At 40.6% G+C, this 16,198-nt stretch overlaps 1 protein-coding gene across 6 annotated transcripts in view; it reads right to left on the bottom strand.

The window, feature by feature from the left end:
* The window catches only part of UTRN (utrophin), a 540,243-nt gene that overhangs the window by 415,220 nt on the left and 108,825 nt on the right, over nucleotides 1–16,198 (bottom strand). For all 6 annotated transcript variants that reach the window (XM_043888655.1, XM_043888654.1, XM_043888656.1 and 3 more), the window contains one exon: nucleotides 106–198. In XM_043888655.1, the coding sequence (XP_043744590.1) occupies nucleotides 106–198 (93 nt within the window). The remainder of the gene's footprint in view (nucleotides 1–105; nucleotides 199–16,198) is intronic.

Genomic DNA, 16,198 nt, shown 5'->3' with positions numbered 1-16,198 from the left:
TTATGTTCCTATATCAGCCTTTACATTGCAAGGACCCCCACAGGGTCTTCAAGTATCAGCAATAAGAGACACACCATTAGACTAGTTCTTGAAAACATCTCTCACCAGTGAGGTTCCCGTGAGGCCTTCTAGAAGATCCAATAGCTTCCTTCCATCCTTGAGGTCTGTGAACATATCACTGATGGGTGGTTTTCCACTCTATAAAAGAAAAGTACAATATCAGCAGCAGAAATTTCACACATAAATTGCATTTTTTTTTTTCCAGTTACAAGTCTGAGTGATCAGTGGACAATACAAATTTGCCTTGGATGGAAAAAAGTGCAAAGAACTTTGAATTCTATAACAAATGATGTGAGCTGAAAGATATAAACTGCATTATTTCTTAGAAAAGGAGCAAATAAAACTGTGGTTAATGTCAATATGCTTTGACTATGGTAAATATGGTTGACCACTGAACAACACGGTTTAAATCCTATAGGTCTACTTACAGGTGGATTTTTTTTTTTTTAGTAATAAATACTACAATATTATATGATCTGTGGTTGGTTGAGTTCACTGATGTGGAACTGGGACAGGAGAGCGATAATTAAATTATTTGTGGGTTTTCAACTCTGCAGCATCGGCAGCTATAATACCCCATGCTGTTCAAGAGTCCAGTGTATTCCTGAGAAGGAAGAGGTGTTAAAAATATAACTGAGCCTAGAGCACCTGGGTGCAGAGACCAAAGAAAACAGCGTATTCTTACTTCAGCTCTGCACTTTACATTCACAGTATAACCGTGGCGTTCGCTATTTCCATTATGGAAGCAGGTCATGTCGTCATCAATTTCAGCTCTCCAATTTCACTCTCAGGCGCCTGGTCTCTGCTTGGTCTGTATTTCTAGCTACTAACTTCTGAATGATTAGGATATTTTTGGCTCTGTGTCTAAACTCAGTATGAGTCCTATATTTTAAATGACAAAACTTACATAATTTCTAAACTCTTTGTTTCTGATATTGTTAGTTGCTCAGTCGTGTTAGACTCTTTGCAACCCCATGGACTGTAGCCTGCGAGGATCCTCTGCCCATGGGGTTTCCCAGGCAAGCATACTGGAGTGGGGTGCCATTTCCCACTCTCGGGGATCTTCCCCACCCAGGGATCAAAGCTGTCTCCTGCACTGAAGGCAGAGTCTTTACCATTGAGCCACCAGAGAAGCATGACGTTCCCCTGATGAATGCCTGATGCCAGAAAATCCAAACTCATTCACAAATAGACCTTGTCTGTGTGTGACATCATAGCTGTATGCAACAGGACAATTACTCATGGAAAATCTCAATATGATCATTAACTAAGTAGTGAACCTAAATCACCAACTTAACTGTCTTCTAAATCACGGGTTATTATAAAAAAAATTAAAAATTAATATTAGGTGAAAAAGTTATAAAGCACAGTATAATAAATGTTGCATAATTATGTTGAATCAAATTATTCTCTTCCAACATGAAATCCCCAGAGATTAACAGTCTTAGTTCCTATCAGTAATAAAGATATTTTATAACCATTAATTATTGTGTTTTCATTATTCTTCACTTTAAAAAACATGAAATCATATGAAACAGAATTATACTGAGCTTGAAATGGATAAGTGGGAAAAAAAACATTCTCAAGTTTCCTAAAACTTTCCATTTTCCCTTTTTTTCTTCTCCTCTTGATTTCTTATGATTTTGATTATATATAACATATACTCAACCAATGGTTTTTATCAGGTGGCTTTTCCATAGTTCACATATTCTAAATGAAGGGAAGTATGGTAAAGTCTTCACCACAGAATCAGTAAAGAATAAACTATCATTTATTTATATCTGAAACAAAGTTGCTTTTTTATTTCCAGCTACCACTGCGTTAGCAGCGATGATGTCAGAAACATCTATCTAGATGATCTCCATCTATCACATAATAAACAGATTTGCGTGATGCAGGAGACCAGATCCAGAGGCAATACCTTGAGGCAGATCAGGAAAGTTTCCTGCACATTAAAGACTTCTTGGGACGGTTCCATGTTTCCAATGTGGGGGTATGGGTTAGATCCCTGGCAAGGAAACTAGGATCCCACATGCCCCACAGTGTGGCCAAAAATTTTAAAAAGAAAAAAAAAATGTTTTAAAGACTCCTTACCTGCTGTCAATAAAAGCAAAGGGCAGAAAAGGCCCCAATCATCTGCTACCCCTACCTTCCTCCTCTCAAAACTCACCCAAGCACACTCGAGCTAAGTAGCCACCAAATACCCAGATTCCCTTTCAGGAAGAAGTGAACAACTCTGGTTTTAGAGCAAAGAGACAAGAATACAGGTGAGGTTCATGGAAGAAACAAATAGGGATATCCCAGCACAGAAAGGATCTTAAGAATACTGAGGACACAGGCAGCTAAATAATGTCTGGGCAGCGTTTGTGATTGTTGCTGTTTAGTCAATAAGTCATGTCCGACTCTATGCAACCCCATGGACTGCAGCCCACCAGGCTCCTCTGTCCATAGGATTTCCCAGGCAAGAATACTGGAGTGCGTTGCCATTTCCTTCTCCAGGGGATTTTCCCAACCCAGGGATCGAATGCACATCTCCTATATTGCCAGGTAGATTCTTTATCACTGAGGCACCAGGAAAGCCCCTGGGTGGCATTTATCCATTCTCAAATCCACTACATTATCCATTTTCCAAAAAAGAAATAAAGTAACACAGACCAGCATAGAATAAAATATAGTAAATATGTTAGTCAAGGACTTCCCTGGTGGTCCAGGGGTTAAGAATCTACCTTCCAATGCAGGGGTCCATGCTCTTTCTAACTTGCTGCTCAACCCCAGGTCAGGAAACTAAGATCCCACATGCCACAGGGCAACTAAGCCCTCACACCACAACTGGAGAGAGTCCACATGCCACAATGAAAAGCCTGTGCGCCGCAACAAAGAGCCAGTGCAGCCAGAAACAGAATAAACACATACATTGAAAAATATATAAATGCAAGTATTACTCCATATTACAAACAATTATGAATGCCCATTCAGAACCTAACTGTAGACCAGCCCCTTACCAGTCATGTAACTTTGGAAAAGTGGCCTTTCTACATCTATTGACTCATCTGACGATGACAGAGATTCAATTAATGTTTGGAATTATCATTCATATCAGAAGCATAACCTTCATGCTTTCTACTGTCATAAAAGTGCCATAAAATGTCAACAACAGCTGAAAGAAAGGATAAAACAAATAAGCACTTCATCTCAGGCAGGGATGTAAAAGCAAATTCGGAACCTGAGTATATGTTAGTGTCACTTCACAGAGAAAGATCTTCCAAGTCCCAAATTCACCAATTCGATGATGTGTACGGATACATCCCATTCAAAAACAATGAACAAGGTTATACAAGAGCACACCTGCACTTCACGCATGCACCGTGAGACAAGTATAACTCAGCAGCAAACCCAAAGGATTCTTTCCTAAGTGACATTGCTGCTCAGTGGTTAAAGCAGGAGGCATTCATCAAGAGGCAGCATTCATTTTCCTGCATCTGACACCCTTTTCCTCTCTCTTGTCCAGCTCATTCATTTGTTCACTGAGCAACACATCTTCAGAAAAACTCCTTGTGAAGCATTCTCTTGAAACAAAGGTAACTGAGACACAGTTCTATCCTTCTAGAAGTTAGTCACTCATCCAAGGTAAATCAATGCCTTTATATTGTTTAAAAACCAAAACAAATCCAACAGTAACAACTCAATTGCTTTATTCATTTCCCAAATTTCAGGAAAATACTGATGGCAATCAGTATGAAATATGCTTTGTGCTGTGTCCCTATTCTCCCAACTCCCCCACCCCACTCCCAGTGATGACACGATCACTGTGACTTCCACCCAGTACCTTCAGAAGGACCACATACACCTGCAGGAAGGAAAATACAGCCCATGGATCTCCTCAGTGGAGATTTTTTTTCCTTAAATTAGGTTTCAGTGAAATATAGATTATCCTAAGCTCAGGAGACCCTGGTTCGATTCCTGAGTCAGGAAGATCCACTGGAGAAGGGACAGGCTACCCACTCCTGTATTCTTGGACTTCCCTTGTGGATCAGCTGGTAAAGAATCACCTGCAATGTGGGAGACCTGGGTTTGATCCCTGGGTTGGGAAGATCCCCTGGAGAAGGGAAAGGTTACCCCACTCCAGTATTCTGGTGTGGAGAATTCCATGCACTGTATAGTCTATGGGGTCACAAAGAGTCGAGAGTCCAACACGACTGAGCGACTTTCACTTTCACTTTCATGAAAAGACAGTTAACATCCATCAGAGAGAGAGAAATTAAAATCACAATGAGAAACCACCTCACATCTAAGATAGCTAATTTAAAAAGCAGCCACAACAGAAAATAACAAGATTGGAGAGAATTAACAAGTGTTGGAGAGCAAGTGAAAATACTGGAAAAATGTACTTTGCTGGCAACAATGTAAAAAGATGCAGCCACTGTAGAAAACTGTTCTGTCTTTCCTCAAAATGTTAAATTACCATACAAACAGAAGGAAGGGGGGGACCAGGGCTCTTACAAATTCAAAACTGTGGTTCAGAATTTACATATAAAATACATATTCACACTCCCCACACCCCTGGCCAATCACTACAAAATACTGCATATTCCTGAAAAAATACAATTTAGGAATGTCCCACATACAGGTGGAAAGAACATGACCCCTTTCCACCTACAACTAGTAGAGTTACACCTCTAAGTATGGTGATTCAGTACTTTGTGTCTTGCAACAGAGGGCAGAGAATGTCTTTTGTAAGGGTTCAGATAGTATTTCATTTAGTCTTTGCTGGCCAGAAGGTCCCTACTGAAACTTCTCAAGCCTGCTGTCATGATGTCAAAGCAGCACAAGCAGTATATAAACAGATAAGCCGAAGGGAACAGTGACTGTGTTTCAACAAACTTGAATCTGTGGACATTGAAATCTGAATTTCATAGACTGTCCATGCACCTTGAAATCTTTTTTTGACTTTTTGCAACCACCTAGAAATGTGAAAACCATTCTTAGCTCATGGGCCATACAAAAACTGACAGTGGAAACATGAAAAGTTCTTAGACATAATAATAGCATGACTTACTATGTGTCAGTTATATTCTAAGAGATCAATACAGATTTAAATGCCTTCTTTGTTTCTTTAAATAGAACTTTAAGGTAAGAAAACTGAGACACAGAAGTGACATGACAGGTGAGAGGCAGAACCAGGCAATGATACCACAAAGTCTGACTCCAAACCCAGGTTCTCCAAGTCCATACTGAAGTGCAGCTAAAATTACGAGAGCACGGGGTCCTGACATATAGGGAAGGAAACACCACTAATTAACTAGTGGTGAGGTGGGAGGAGAAAAGGAGGGGCGTATTTATTTAATGACTTCCCAAAGAGAGCAAACAAGATATATACCACATGTAAATGAACTAAAAATGAAAATTCTGTTTCAAGTTCATGGCTTTAAAGCACCTCTGATCCTTTCAAATCACAGGCTCTAAGCGTGGGATCCACCCTGGGAAACAGCTGGAAATGTCAGAAGTCATTGCTGCATAAAAACAAAAGTTGGTTCAGCCCGACAGTTAAACTCTTATTTAGATTTTTAATTCTCTGCTGAGACTTATTTGCAGAAATTTCTCTGACAGAGAGAATGCAGTTTAATAACTCAATTGGACAAATACTTGGTGAATACCTCCTTTGTGACTGGCCCTGCAGAAATGCCAAACTCAAGTCACTCTCCCCATTTACAAGCAAGGGTTTCCATAGTTTTTCAATAAACACAAAATAGTACAAATGAATCATCCTGAATTTGAAAGACAAATAAGCCTTGAGCGGCATTTAGCCTTTTTTGTTGTTTAGTCACTAAGTTGTATCTGAATCTTCTGCAATCCCGTGGTCTGAACCCCGACAGGCTCCTCTGTCCACGGGATTTCCCAGGCAAGAATACTGGAGTAGGTTGCCATTTCCTTCTCCAAGGGATCTTCCCAACCCAGGAATCGAACCCTTGTCTCCTGCACTGGCAGGCGGGTTCTTTACCACTGAGCCACCAGGGAAGCGCATTTAGCTTTAAAAAAAAAAAAAAACGAAAAAGACAATATGATAGGAATCCAAACGACAGATGTTACAGATGACTCCCGTTGGCTGCCTCCTCTCATCCCCTGGTCCCCAACACGTCTTTGAATTTTCTTGACACCAGTTCTAACATCATCTTGACTTCAAGAGGGACCAGCACTAATACCTACATCTGAGCCACTGTAGCTCCCGACCCTAAAATGTCAGAGGACAGAAACAAACTGTCATGACAATGTGGGAGGTGTAAGCAGGGGTCTGACGGAGGGCAAGGGCTGCAAACACAGTCACGGAGATGTGATGGTTCAACTGAATGTGGCCAACGGGATGGACCCATCACCCCTGGTGAATCAGTCAGCCCTACAGGCTGAAGGTGACAGCTAGTGCTCAGTCCCAGCCATGTGGGAATCCCACCCACCGCTGGTAGGACTCCTGGTTTCTCCAGAGAGTGGGATCTCTGAATTTATGTGTATAATCTCCTGATATTTGTAACGTCCTAAACACTGTGCAAGATGAACCAACCTTGTCTACAGACATACTGGATCCCAGGACGACTGACTGGCAATCTCTCTCACAGGGCAAAATCACATACAGGTGAAACCTAAGACTGGTCAACAGTAAGTCCTCTGGGGAACTGATAAGCTCTGCGGATAGGACACAGAGACACACACACACACACACCCCACCATCCACGGACTAGGGAATATGACTGATTGCAAAATACCAGCAAAGTCTGGTATTCTGACTCAGACCAAAAAAAAAAACAAAGGAGTCACACCAGATTCTTTTCCTCACTCATGCCTCATCTCTAATCATAACAACCCTGTCATTTCTACATCCCAACAAACGTTCCAAAGGCGACCACTACTCCTTACTCTCATCCATGTCTCCAATAGCAAGCCATGCATTCTCCTTACTGCTGCCTGAGAGTCAGAATAACTAATTTTAAGGTGCACATCACATCACATCATGTCTCGGCTTTAACCTAATGGACTCCCATCACATAAATACAACTCAAACTCCAAATGAGAGATCCCACGTGATCCCTCCACTCTCCCTCTAATCTGATAATCTAATACTGGATTATTCTCCCCTTTCTTCAGTACGGGCAAATCACAATTATTTCCATCAGAGGTCAAGTTTTCCAGCAGCAGTCGTAGTAGTAATAGAAAAAAAAAATTTATAAAAGATTCAATAACAGTAATATTTAGGAAGTGCAGTTTGGAGTTCTTAAAAGGATGAAATGTTAATGCTTTGATGATACAATAAACAAACCAGAGGCAGAACTGAGACTTGGACTTTGGGGTCAGAAAACGGCTTTTTCTCTGTAATGTGCCATACTGACACCAACAAGTAGATGATGAGAAACACAGTCTGTGCCTTCACGGCACTCAGAATCTAAACTGAGTAAATAAAATCGGTACTAAAACAGCATGAGGAGCACAGTAAAAGGGATTTATGAACTAGCTTGATTCTGCCAAATTTGCACCAAATAAGAAATATACTAATAGTACAGAGGCTGATTCTATTCTGCAGTTTACCTAATCCCATCATAAATAATGAAGTTATAACTGTGAACAACACGGAGAAGAGTGAACAGATAACAGTTTCTAAATGGTTTCACCACTAACTTGTCTGATGATGGTATCTTGCAAACAAATAATAAATTTGAGCCCTTTGACACTGATTATTCTGCTACTTACTTACACCCTACATATTTTCAAGATGGGATTTGAAGCAGTCTATTCAATTCCGTGAATATCCCCACTGTTTACAGCATGTGTGTGTGAGTATATGAGTCTATGTATGTCTAATTCTGTGTGTATCATACATATTTATATTAATATATATGGCATCTTCTCTTGTGTGCCTGCTCAGATGTGTCCGACTCTTTGTGATGCTAAGGACTGTAGCCTGCCAGGATCCTCTGTCCATGGAATTTCCCAGGCAAGAATACTGCAGTGGGTTGCCATTTCCTTCTCCAGGGAACCATCCCGACCCAGGAATTGAACCCAAGTCTCTTGTGTCTTCCTGCATTGGCAGGCAGATTTCTTTATCACTGAGCCACCTGGGAAGCCCCCATATATATGGCATACCCCGCACCCCACCACACACACACACATACAGGTATATAGTGTGTATGTGCTATGCTCAGTCATGTCCAACTCTTTGCGATCCCATGGACATAGCCCACCAAGCTCTTCTGTCCGTGGGGTTTTTCCAGTCAAGAATACTGGAGTGCGGTGCCATTTCCTACTCTAGAGGATCTCCCCGACTCAGGGATCGAACCTGAGTCTCTCGTGTCTCCTGCATTGGCAGGCGGATTCTTTACCACTACAGTCACCTGGGAAGCCCATATAGTGTACATGCCATCATATTTCTGCATTCTTCTCAGGTCAGTCTGATGCCCCAATCAATTTTAAAATGATGCTCCAGCATCTGATAACATATTGTAAGTTTTACAGTCTCTCTCTCTTTTCCTTTGAGTCATTTTTTTGCAAGGAGTTATTTTAAAAACTCAAAAAGAAGTGAATGATTTAATTTAATACTTCTTTTAATATTTTAAAAACCAGAATCTTTAATTTATGAATCCCAAATCTCAGCACTAATAAAAATGTACCTCTTGTAATTCTTTTTTTCTTAAAAATCAATAATGTATCAGTGAGCACTATGTACAATGTCATTTTGGTTAATTATGTGTATGTGTAAAAGGATTTCTTTTAAGTATTTTACAACAAAAATGTACTTTTTCTCTTGACGGCGGAATTAAAAGTGGTTTTAAAAAGTCTCTTTGGATTTACTCTACCATCTAATGTTTGTAATGTGTATTACTGTATAAAATAAATATAGATTGTTTAAAAAGTGAGGTGAAGTGAAAGTCACTCAGCCGTGTCCAACTCTTTGTGACTCCATAGATTATGCAGTCCATGGAATTCTCTAGGCCAGAATACTGGAGTGTGTAGCCTTTCCCTTCTCCAGGGGATCTTCCCAATCCAGGGATTGAAACCAGGTCTCCCACATTGCAGGAGGATTCTTTACCAGCTAAGCTGCCAGGGAAGCCCAAGTCGTTTAAAAAGTGGTATCAAAGGGGCTTCCCTGGTGGCTCAGATGGTAAAGCGTCTGCCTGCAATGTGGGAGACCCAGGTTCAATCCCCGGGTTGGGAAGATCCCCTGGAGAAAGGAATGGCAACCCACTCCAGTACTCTTGCCTGGAAAATCCCACGGATGGAGGAGCCTGGAAGGCTATAATCCATGGGGCTACAAAGAGTCGGACACAACTTCACTTCATCAAAGGTCTGTCTGGTCAAAGCTATGGTTTTTTCCATATGTATGGAAAAACATATTCATGTATGAATATGAGAGTTGGACTGTAAAGAAAGCTGAGTGCCAGAGAACTGATGCTTTTGGACAGTGGTGTTGGAGAAGACTCTTGAGAGTCCCTTGGACTGCACGGAGATCCAACCAGTTCATCCTAAAGGAGATCAGTCCTGAATATTCATTGGAAGCACTGATCCTGAAGGTGAAGCTCCAACACTTTGGCCACCTGATGTGAAAAACTGACTCACTGAAAAAGACCCTGACACTGGGAAAGATTGAAGGCAGGAGGAGAAGAGGGTGACAGAGGATGAGTTGGTTGGATGGTATCACCAACTCGATGACATGAGTTGGAACAAACTTCGGGAGATAGTGAAGAACAGGGAAGTCTTGTGACCATGGGGTCACAAAGAGTTGGACACGACTGAGCGACTGAACTGACTGAGCTGATCTCTAGGAAAAATTAAGCAAACTGATGAAATTAGGTTCATAACAATTACAAAGCATACAGCTTACTGGATGAAACGAAGACTGCATAATCTTCAGTGCCTACTTTATGATTCAGTCCCATGGTGAAAGAGCAAAAGCTGCACTGCTTTCAATTGAAAAGCAAAACAGGAGCAATAAAGTGCCAAGGAGGTCAGTAAGCACCTTGACAAAGAAAAACCGGCAAAATGTGCCACAGTCAAAGAATGAGTGAGTGTATGGCTCTCGGCCAGTCTCTTTAAGAATTCGTAGTGGTCAGCACAAGTCCTTATGAGCTGGACAAGATTCCATTTAGAAGCTTGTTTGGAAGAAGGGAGGGCAAGAGGAAAATGAAGGAGAAAGATTCTGGAGAAGCAGATGGCTCAGGCAATCCAATTCACGTCACAGTAGCTACCCAGCGGTGATAACTGCTGTGCTCACAAAGGAGTCAAAGGAATGAAGGTGCATTTGCCTTAGAAATTATAGAATACCATAAAATACAAGTTAAATCTAATAGTATCTTTCAGAAAATCAAAAGTAATACAGAGTGAAGTAAGTCAGAAAGAGAAAAGCAAATGTCATATATTAACACATACATGTGGAATCTAGAAAAATGGTACAGATGAAACTATTGCGCAGGGCAGGAATAGAGACACAGACACAGAGAACAAACATGTGGACACAAGCGGGACAAGGGGGATAGGATGAACTGGGAGACCGGGATTGACAGGGATTGACATGTATACACGACCATGTGCAAAATAGACCGCTAGTGAGAAGCCGCTGTATACCACAGGGAACTCAGCTGGGTGCTCTGTGATGACCTAGATGGGTGGGATGCAGGGTGAGGGGGTCCAAACGGGAGGGAATATATCTATACATATAGCAGACTCACTTCTTGTAGAGCAGAAACTAACACAACATTGTACAGCAATTACACTCCAATAAAAATTTTTTAAAAGTCATACAACATGTAACAAGAAGTGGCTGAGAAGGTAAAGAACCTGCCTTCAATGCAGGAGACCAGGGTTCGATCCCTGTGTCAGGAAGGTCCCCTGGAGAAGGCAATGTCTACCCAATCCAGTATTCTTGCCTGGAGAATCCCATGGACAGAGGAGCCTGGAGGTCTATAGTTCATGGACAGGACTGAGCAACTAACACTTTCGGTAAAAACAGAAGTAACTGAGATAATACTGAGAAAACCGGGATGATAAGGAACACAATCCTAAAAGAAATCAATCCTGAATATTCACTGGAAGGACTGATGCTGAAGCTGAAGCTCCAATACTTTGGCCATCTGATGTGAAGAGCCGACTCACTGGAAAAGACCTGATGCTCAGAAAGATTGAAGGCAGGAGAAGGAGGGGACGACAGAAGATGAGATGGTTGGATGGCATCACTGACTCAACAGACCTGAGTTTGAACAAACTCCAGGAGATGGTGAAGGACAGGGAAGCCTGGCATGTTTCAGTCCATGGGGTCACAAAGAGTCAGACACAACTGAGCCACTGAACAATAAAAGGCTCCCACACCCAGTAGCCAGGGGCAAGGCCACTTGCACACTCCATGGACAAATAACTAGGTGAGGTCTATTGAATCAACAAACAATACAGCTCATTCCCTATATGCTCAACTACCAAAGCAGTGGAAATGGCAGCAGAATCCAGTGCCTCAACAGACAGGCTCCCATGGAAAAGGGCAAGGCATCAGTTAGGGCATTGATAGTGGTAATGGAAAGGTAAAGAAAAGATTTCTTTTGTTTAATAAAGGAGAGGCAGTCACCCTGCCCCTTCCTTCTCCTTAGGATTTCTCTTTAAAGACACAACAGGCCTAATTTGGGGGTCAGGAATTTGATAAATCCATCTTCAATTTTCCAGTGCAAAATAACTTCAAAATCATCTCAGAAGTCTCTCAGGAGATTGACAGGAGGCCAGCACAAGGAGCACCCATTTGTCTTTCCAGGAGAAACACACTTACTGTTCTTTGTTCTACTTTATTTTTTGTTTGTTTGTGTGAAATTCTGTCCAGATTTCTGGTCTTTTACCAACTGTCTGTGTGCACCTCATCTGATACAAACATTCAATAATAAATTGTGTTTTCTCTGTATTCTGTGTTGAATAAAGATCTTTAGCTTGACAGGATTTTTTTTTATCTCCCCAACAAATTATAAAAATAAAAACAGCAGTGTCAGCTCCCCCAACTTCCCACCCAGTCTGCTCCCATCAGGACTGGTCATTGTTGGAGAGTGACTATCAGTAGCCATTGGAGCTAAAAGCTTCCTAGGGCAAGTACAGTTGAAAATGGTTCCTAGATCTCCTAGGCCTCTTTAACAGAAGGAGCTTCTTTTCCCCCAAAACCACCACCTCTTTAAGAATCCTCTCATTATAAATCACTGGCCCACAATGTCTCAGATCTACACATCCACATGCCAATCAGAGCCCATTTCTGAAGGTGGAGATGGTGGGTCACATGGGCTGAATGCAAAAGCACAAGGTAGGTGGCTCTGCTCTCCCCTCTCTAGGTGAAGGCTGAAAAGCCATTTCCTATCAGCAAATCAATCTCAAAATTGATTATCAATGACAAAGGCTTAGCATATACTACCAAATGTCCAAACTTGTTTAACGATTACAAATACTAAAGTTCAGTCGCTAACTCATATCCAACTCTTTGCAGTGCCATGGACCGCAGCACACCAGGCTCCTCTGTCATCCAGTCATCCACTATCTCCCAAAGTTTGCTCAAATTCATGTCTATTGAGTCAGTAATGCTTTATTTAACCATCTCATCCTCTGCTGCCCACTTCTTCTTTTGCCTTCAGTCTTTTCCAGCATTAGGATCTTTTCCTGTGAGTCAGTTCTTCGCATTGGGTGGCCAAAGTACTGGAGCTTCAGCTTCAGCAATTGTCCTTCCAATGAATATTCAGGGTTGGTTTCCTTTAGAATTGGCTGGTTTGATCTCCTTGCCGCCCAAGGGACTCTCAAGAGTCTTCTCCAGCACCACAATTCAAAAGTATCAATACTAATAGGCTCAATCAAACTTATTTATTGAATCCTCAATCTGTACAAACACAGCATGTTAAATAATGTTTAATATATATATTTTAACTTAACCACAGTAACTAAGTGAAGGTCATGTTTGCAAGTATGTTTGGAACCAAACCAATCAAACTGAATGAAAACAACAACAACAAAAACCAAATATTTACATAATGTAACTAAAACATGTCAGGAAGCTGTTTAGGAATATGAAATGCACTGTACTGTCTGCTTTATAGGTACTGGTGGATAGACATAAGTTGAAACTTAAGGAACCATGTGAATGTTTACGGCCCCCTAAAATAATTAGTTGAGCCACCATACACATATTCATGAAAATAAGTCAATAGTAACCTCAGTGTGTAACTCCAACTCATATCTCTACTACAGATGTTATTTATGGTCAAACAAGGACGCCTGTCCAGTCTCCCTCATGACGCTAAGAAGAGGACGAAACACATACAGGCAGCTTTTGTTGCACTCTCCTACACATCCTTTCCCACTCCTATTTTTGTGACCTTCCACATCCAGTGTGAACAGAGTTGCAAACAATAGGACACTGAAAGCAATGTCCCACTGTCTCCAAATGGAACATACAGGAAAAGCTCTTCACATTGAAATGGTTTAAAAATGCTTCACAGATTTCCTTTCTGGTGTTCTATACATTTGAAGTTCAAGTTTGGAATAGTAACGAAATGAAAACTTGGCTCACCTTTGTCTTCGAAAAAGGAAAAGCAGAAATCTGCCCAAACTGAAGTTCAGCGTTTTTAAGTGGGCCTATTCTCTACCTAACCTTTATTCTTTAAACTTCTTTTGAGAACTGCCTCACCACACTGATAAAAGAGCTTCTGCAATTTGTACATCTCTGCTCTGACAGATGAGCAGCTCTGAAAGTCAGCCAAAGAAAATGCAGGCTTAAAGTCAGAACAAATTTCCCAACACTGAAAGAGTGAGGCCTTCGCTGCCTCCCTTGGGAGAAAAATCCGCTAATAAACGAGCCTCTTAAAATCAGAGTGAACAAAACACTCAAACTTCACCCACCAGACCGTGGAATAAAGTGGGCTTAATGAGCCAATGCCTTTTTCCATTTCTGCTTTAAAATATATGTAAAGCACAGATCAGGGGTACCACAAATTGGAAGGGTCCCTGATAGAGTTTTAATTTAGCGTTCCTGGGTAATTATAATCTCCTATAAAGTTTCACAATAATGCCTCAATATTTCTTAGCAATATGAGACAAGTAATTATGCGCCAGTGTGTTTTATAGCTAAAGGAGTAAAAACCAAGTGACCTGGCAAAAAAAAAAAAACAAAAAAAAAACTGGCTAATAATTTGCCCGAGGTCATAAATAAATGAGCAGCATACCCAGGAATAAGTGTTTAATTTCCAAATTCTCAACTCCTCTAGATAATCATTTTTTTCCTATGCTTTCCATAACTTCTCAAACCCAACAATCCTAAATTATTCTACACTGTGTGACTTCTCAGGATAACCAGACTCCAAAGTGGCATGTATTCTGTGACATACTAACAAGGACTTGCAGCAAAAAGAATATATATGTATAGTAAATTATGTCTTAGCTATGAAAGTATTACACAGTATTCTCAAACTCTTTACCAAATCCCCTATAGAGGAATGAACTGAGCAGATTTTAAGTTTTAAAGTTCATTTTTCATCACTGTGAATTCAGTAGGTGCATCCTATTTGAAGAAGCCTCTCCCATAAATAAGAGAATCATACGTATTAAATCCAAATGATGATCTAACAATCTTTCCAGCATATCTCCAAGACACCAGGTAAATGTTGAAACTTTGCATGGCTGGATTTGTTTTTGTGGATAAATGCAGCAAAAGCCCTAATGTTTGTTTCCATGAAATGAAGCAATTTATGCTATTCTGCACTCAATTCCAGATTCTACTCCATCTATTTCCAAGACAACCACATTCACCTGGTTTTTGGACATATATACTGTTAGGCATTTAAATGTATGTTTCTGTCACTGCCATTCATTTATTTATTAAGCCTACAGACACTCACTGAACGCTTACTAAATTCTAGAGGTTGTGCCAGTTAATAAAATAGACAATCCCTGCACCCATGGAACATACATATCACTGTCTACAAAAGGGAAGACAAGTATTTTGAGATGCAATTAGTGAAAAGACAATTATGGTAAGTGCTTCAAAGGTTAACACTTTAGTATACAGAGCATATCTGCCCAAATCTCGGAGCTCAGAAAAAGTGTCCTTGGGAAAATGACATTTACGCTCGGATAAGAAAAAGGAGTAGGAGTTGCCTAAAAAAAGATGGAGGAAGGAGAATGTGCTAAAGCCTTGAGAAGGTCCATTGCAGTGGCCAGAGTATAACGAGCTAGAGTAAAGTGAAATTAGAGTAGATGGGAGGGGCAACTTCTTAGGCTCTTAAAAGCCAAATAAAAACAAATAAACAGCCATTGAAAGATTTTACTGAAGAGAAAGAGGTATTTAGGCTTACACTTTAAGATACACTCCAGCTATTCTGTAGAAAATGGAAGGGAGGAGATGGATAAGGTGAACCATGAAAAGGAAGACCTAGTGGTAGATTATGATAATGGCCCACATATTCAGGGATAAATTTCCCAAATAGTAAAGTCATGACTCTCAAACAAATGTATTATCACAGTACATTAAAGGCTTTAACTCATTAAGCAATCAGGAAATCAGTAAGGTATTACAACTGGTTCAAAGAAAAGTTTTTAAAACCACATGGTAAATGCAATAAAGGAAAGTTGAAATAAATTGACAACAGATGCAAAACCTAGTCCATCCAAGGGGAAATACTCAATTGCATTCCAGCCACTCTGCATTTTTATGGATAAGAATCATTTCCATTACTATCCGTTTTCTACAACTCACTGAGCTGTACAGTAGCTCAAAGATGATGGAAGGCAGATACAGCATATGGCTGGGCTGACAGGATTCCCACAGATTTTCTGCCCATCATGAAGGCTTTTAATTATTCTTAACTCAGATAAAAATGACTTGGCAAAAGGGGGTGTCAAGTGTCAAGAAAGATGGAGAAAAATGGACAATGCTGAATGTACATGGTACTAGAATCAACAAGATTTGGCATTTGAGACTTTAGTTGAAGTGGGGGGATGCTCAAGAAGGAGATGTCCAGGGAAGGAATTTAAAACAAATTCCTAAATGGCAGAAGATGCCATAAGGGTCTACTTGGATTTCTCAACACAAGGACACTACTGCTCTGTAGAGAGACTCACATTGCACAGAAAAAGTAGACTTGATCAATAATTA

The sequence above is a fragment of the Cervus elaphus genome, chromosome 26 (assembly GCF_910594005.1).
Source record: "Cervus elaphus chromosome 26, mCerEla1.1, whole genome shotgun sequence".
Taxonomy (NCBI): Eukaryota; Metazoa; Chordata; class Mammalia; order Artiodactyla; family Cervidae; genus Cervus; species Cervus elaphus.
This window is presented reverse-complemented; position numbering and strand designations above follow the sequence as displayed.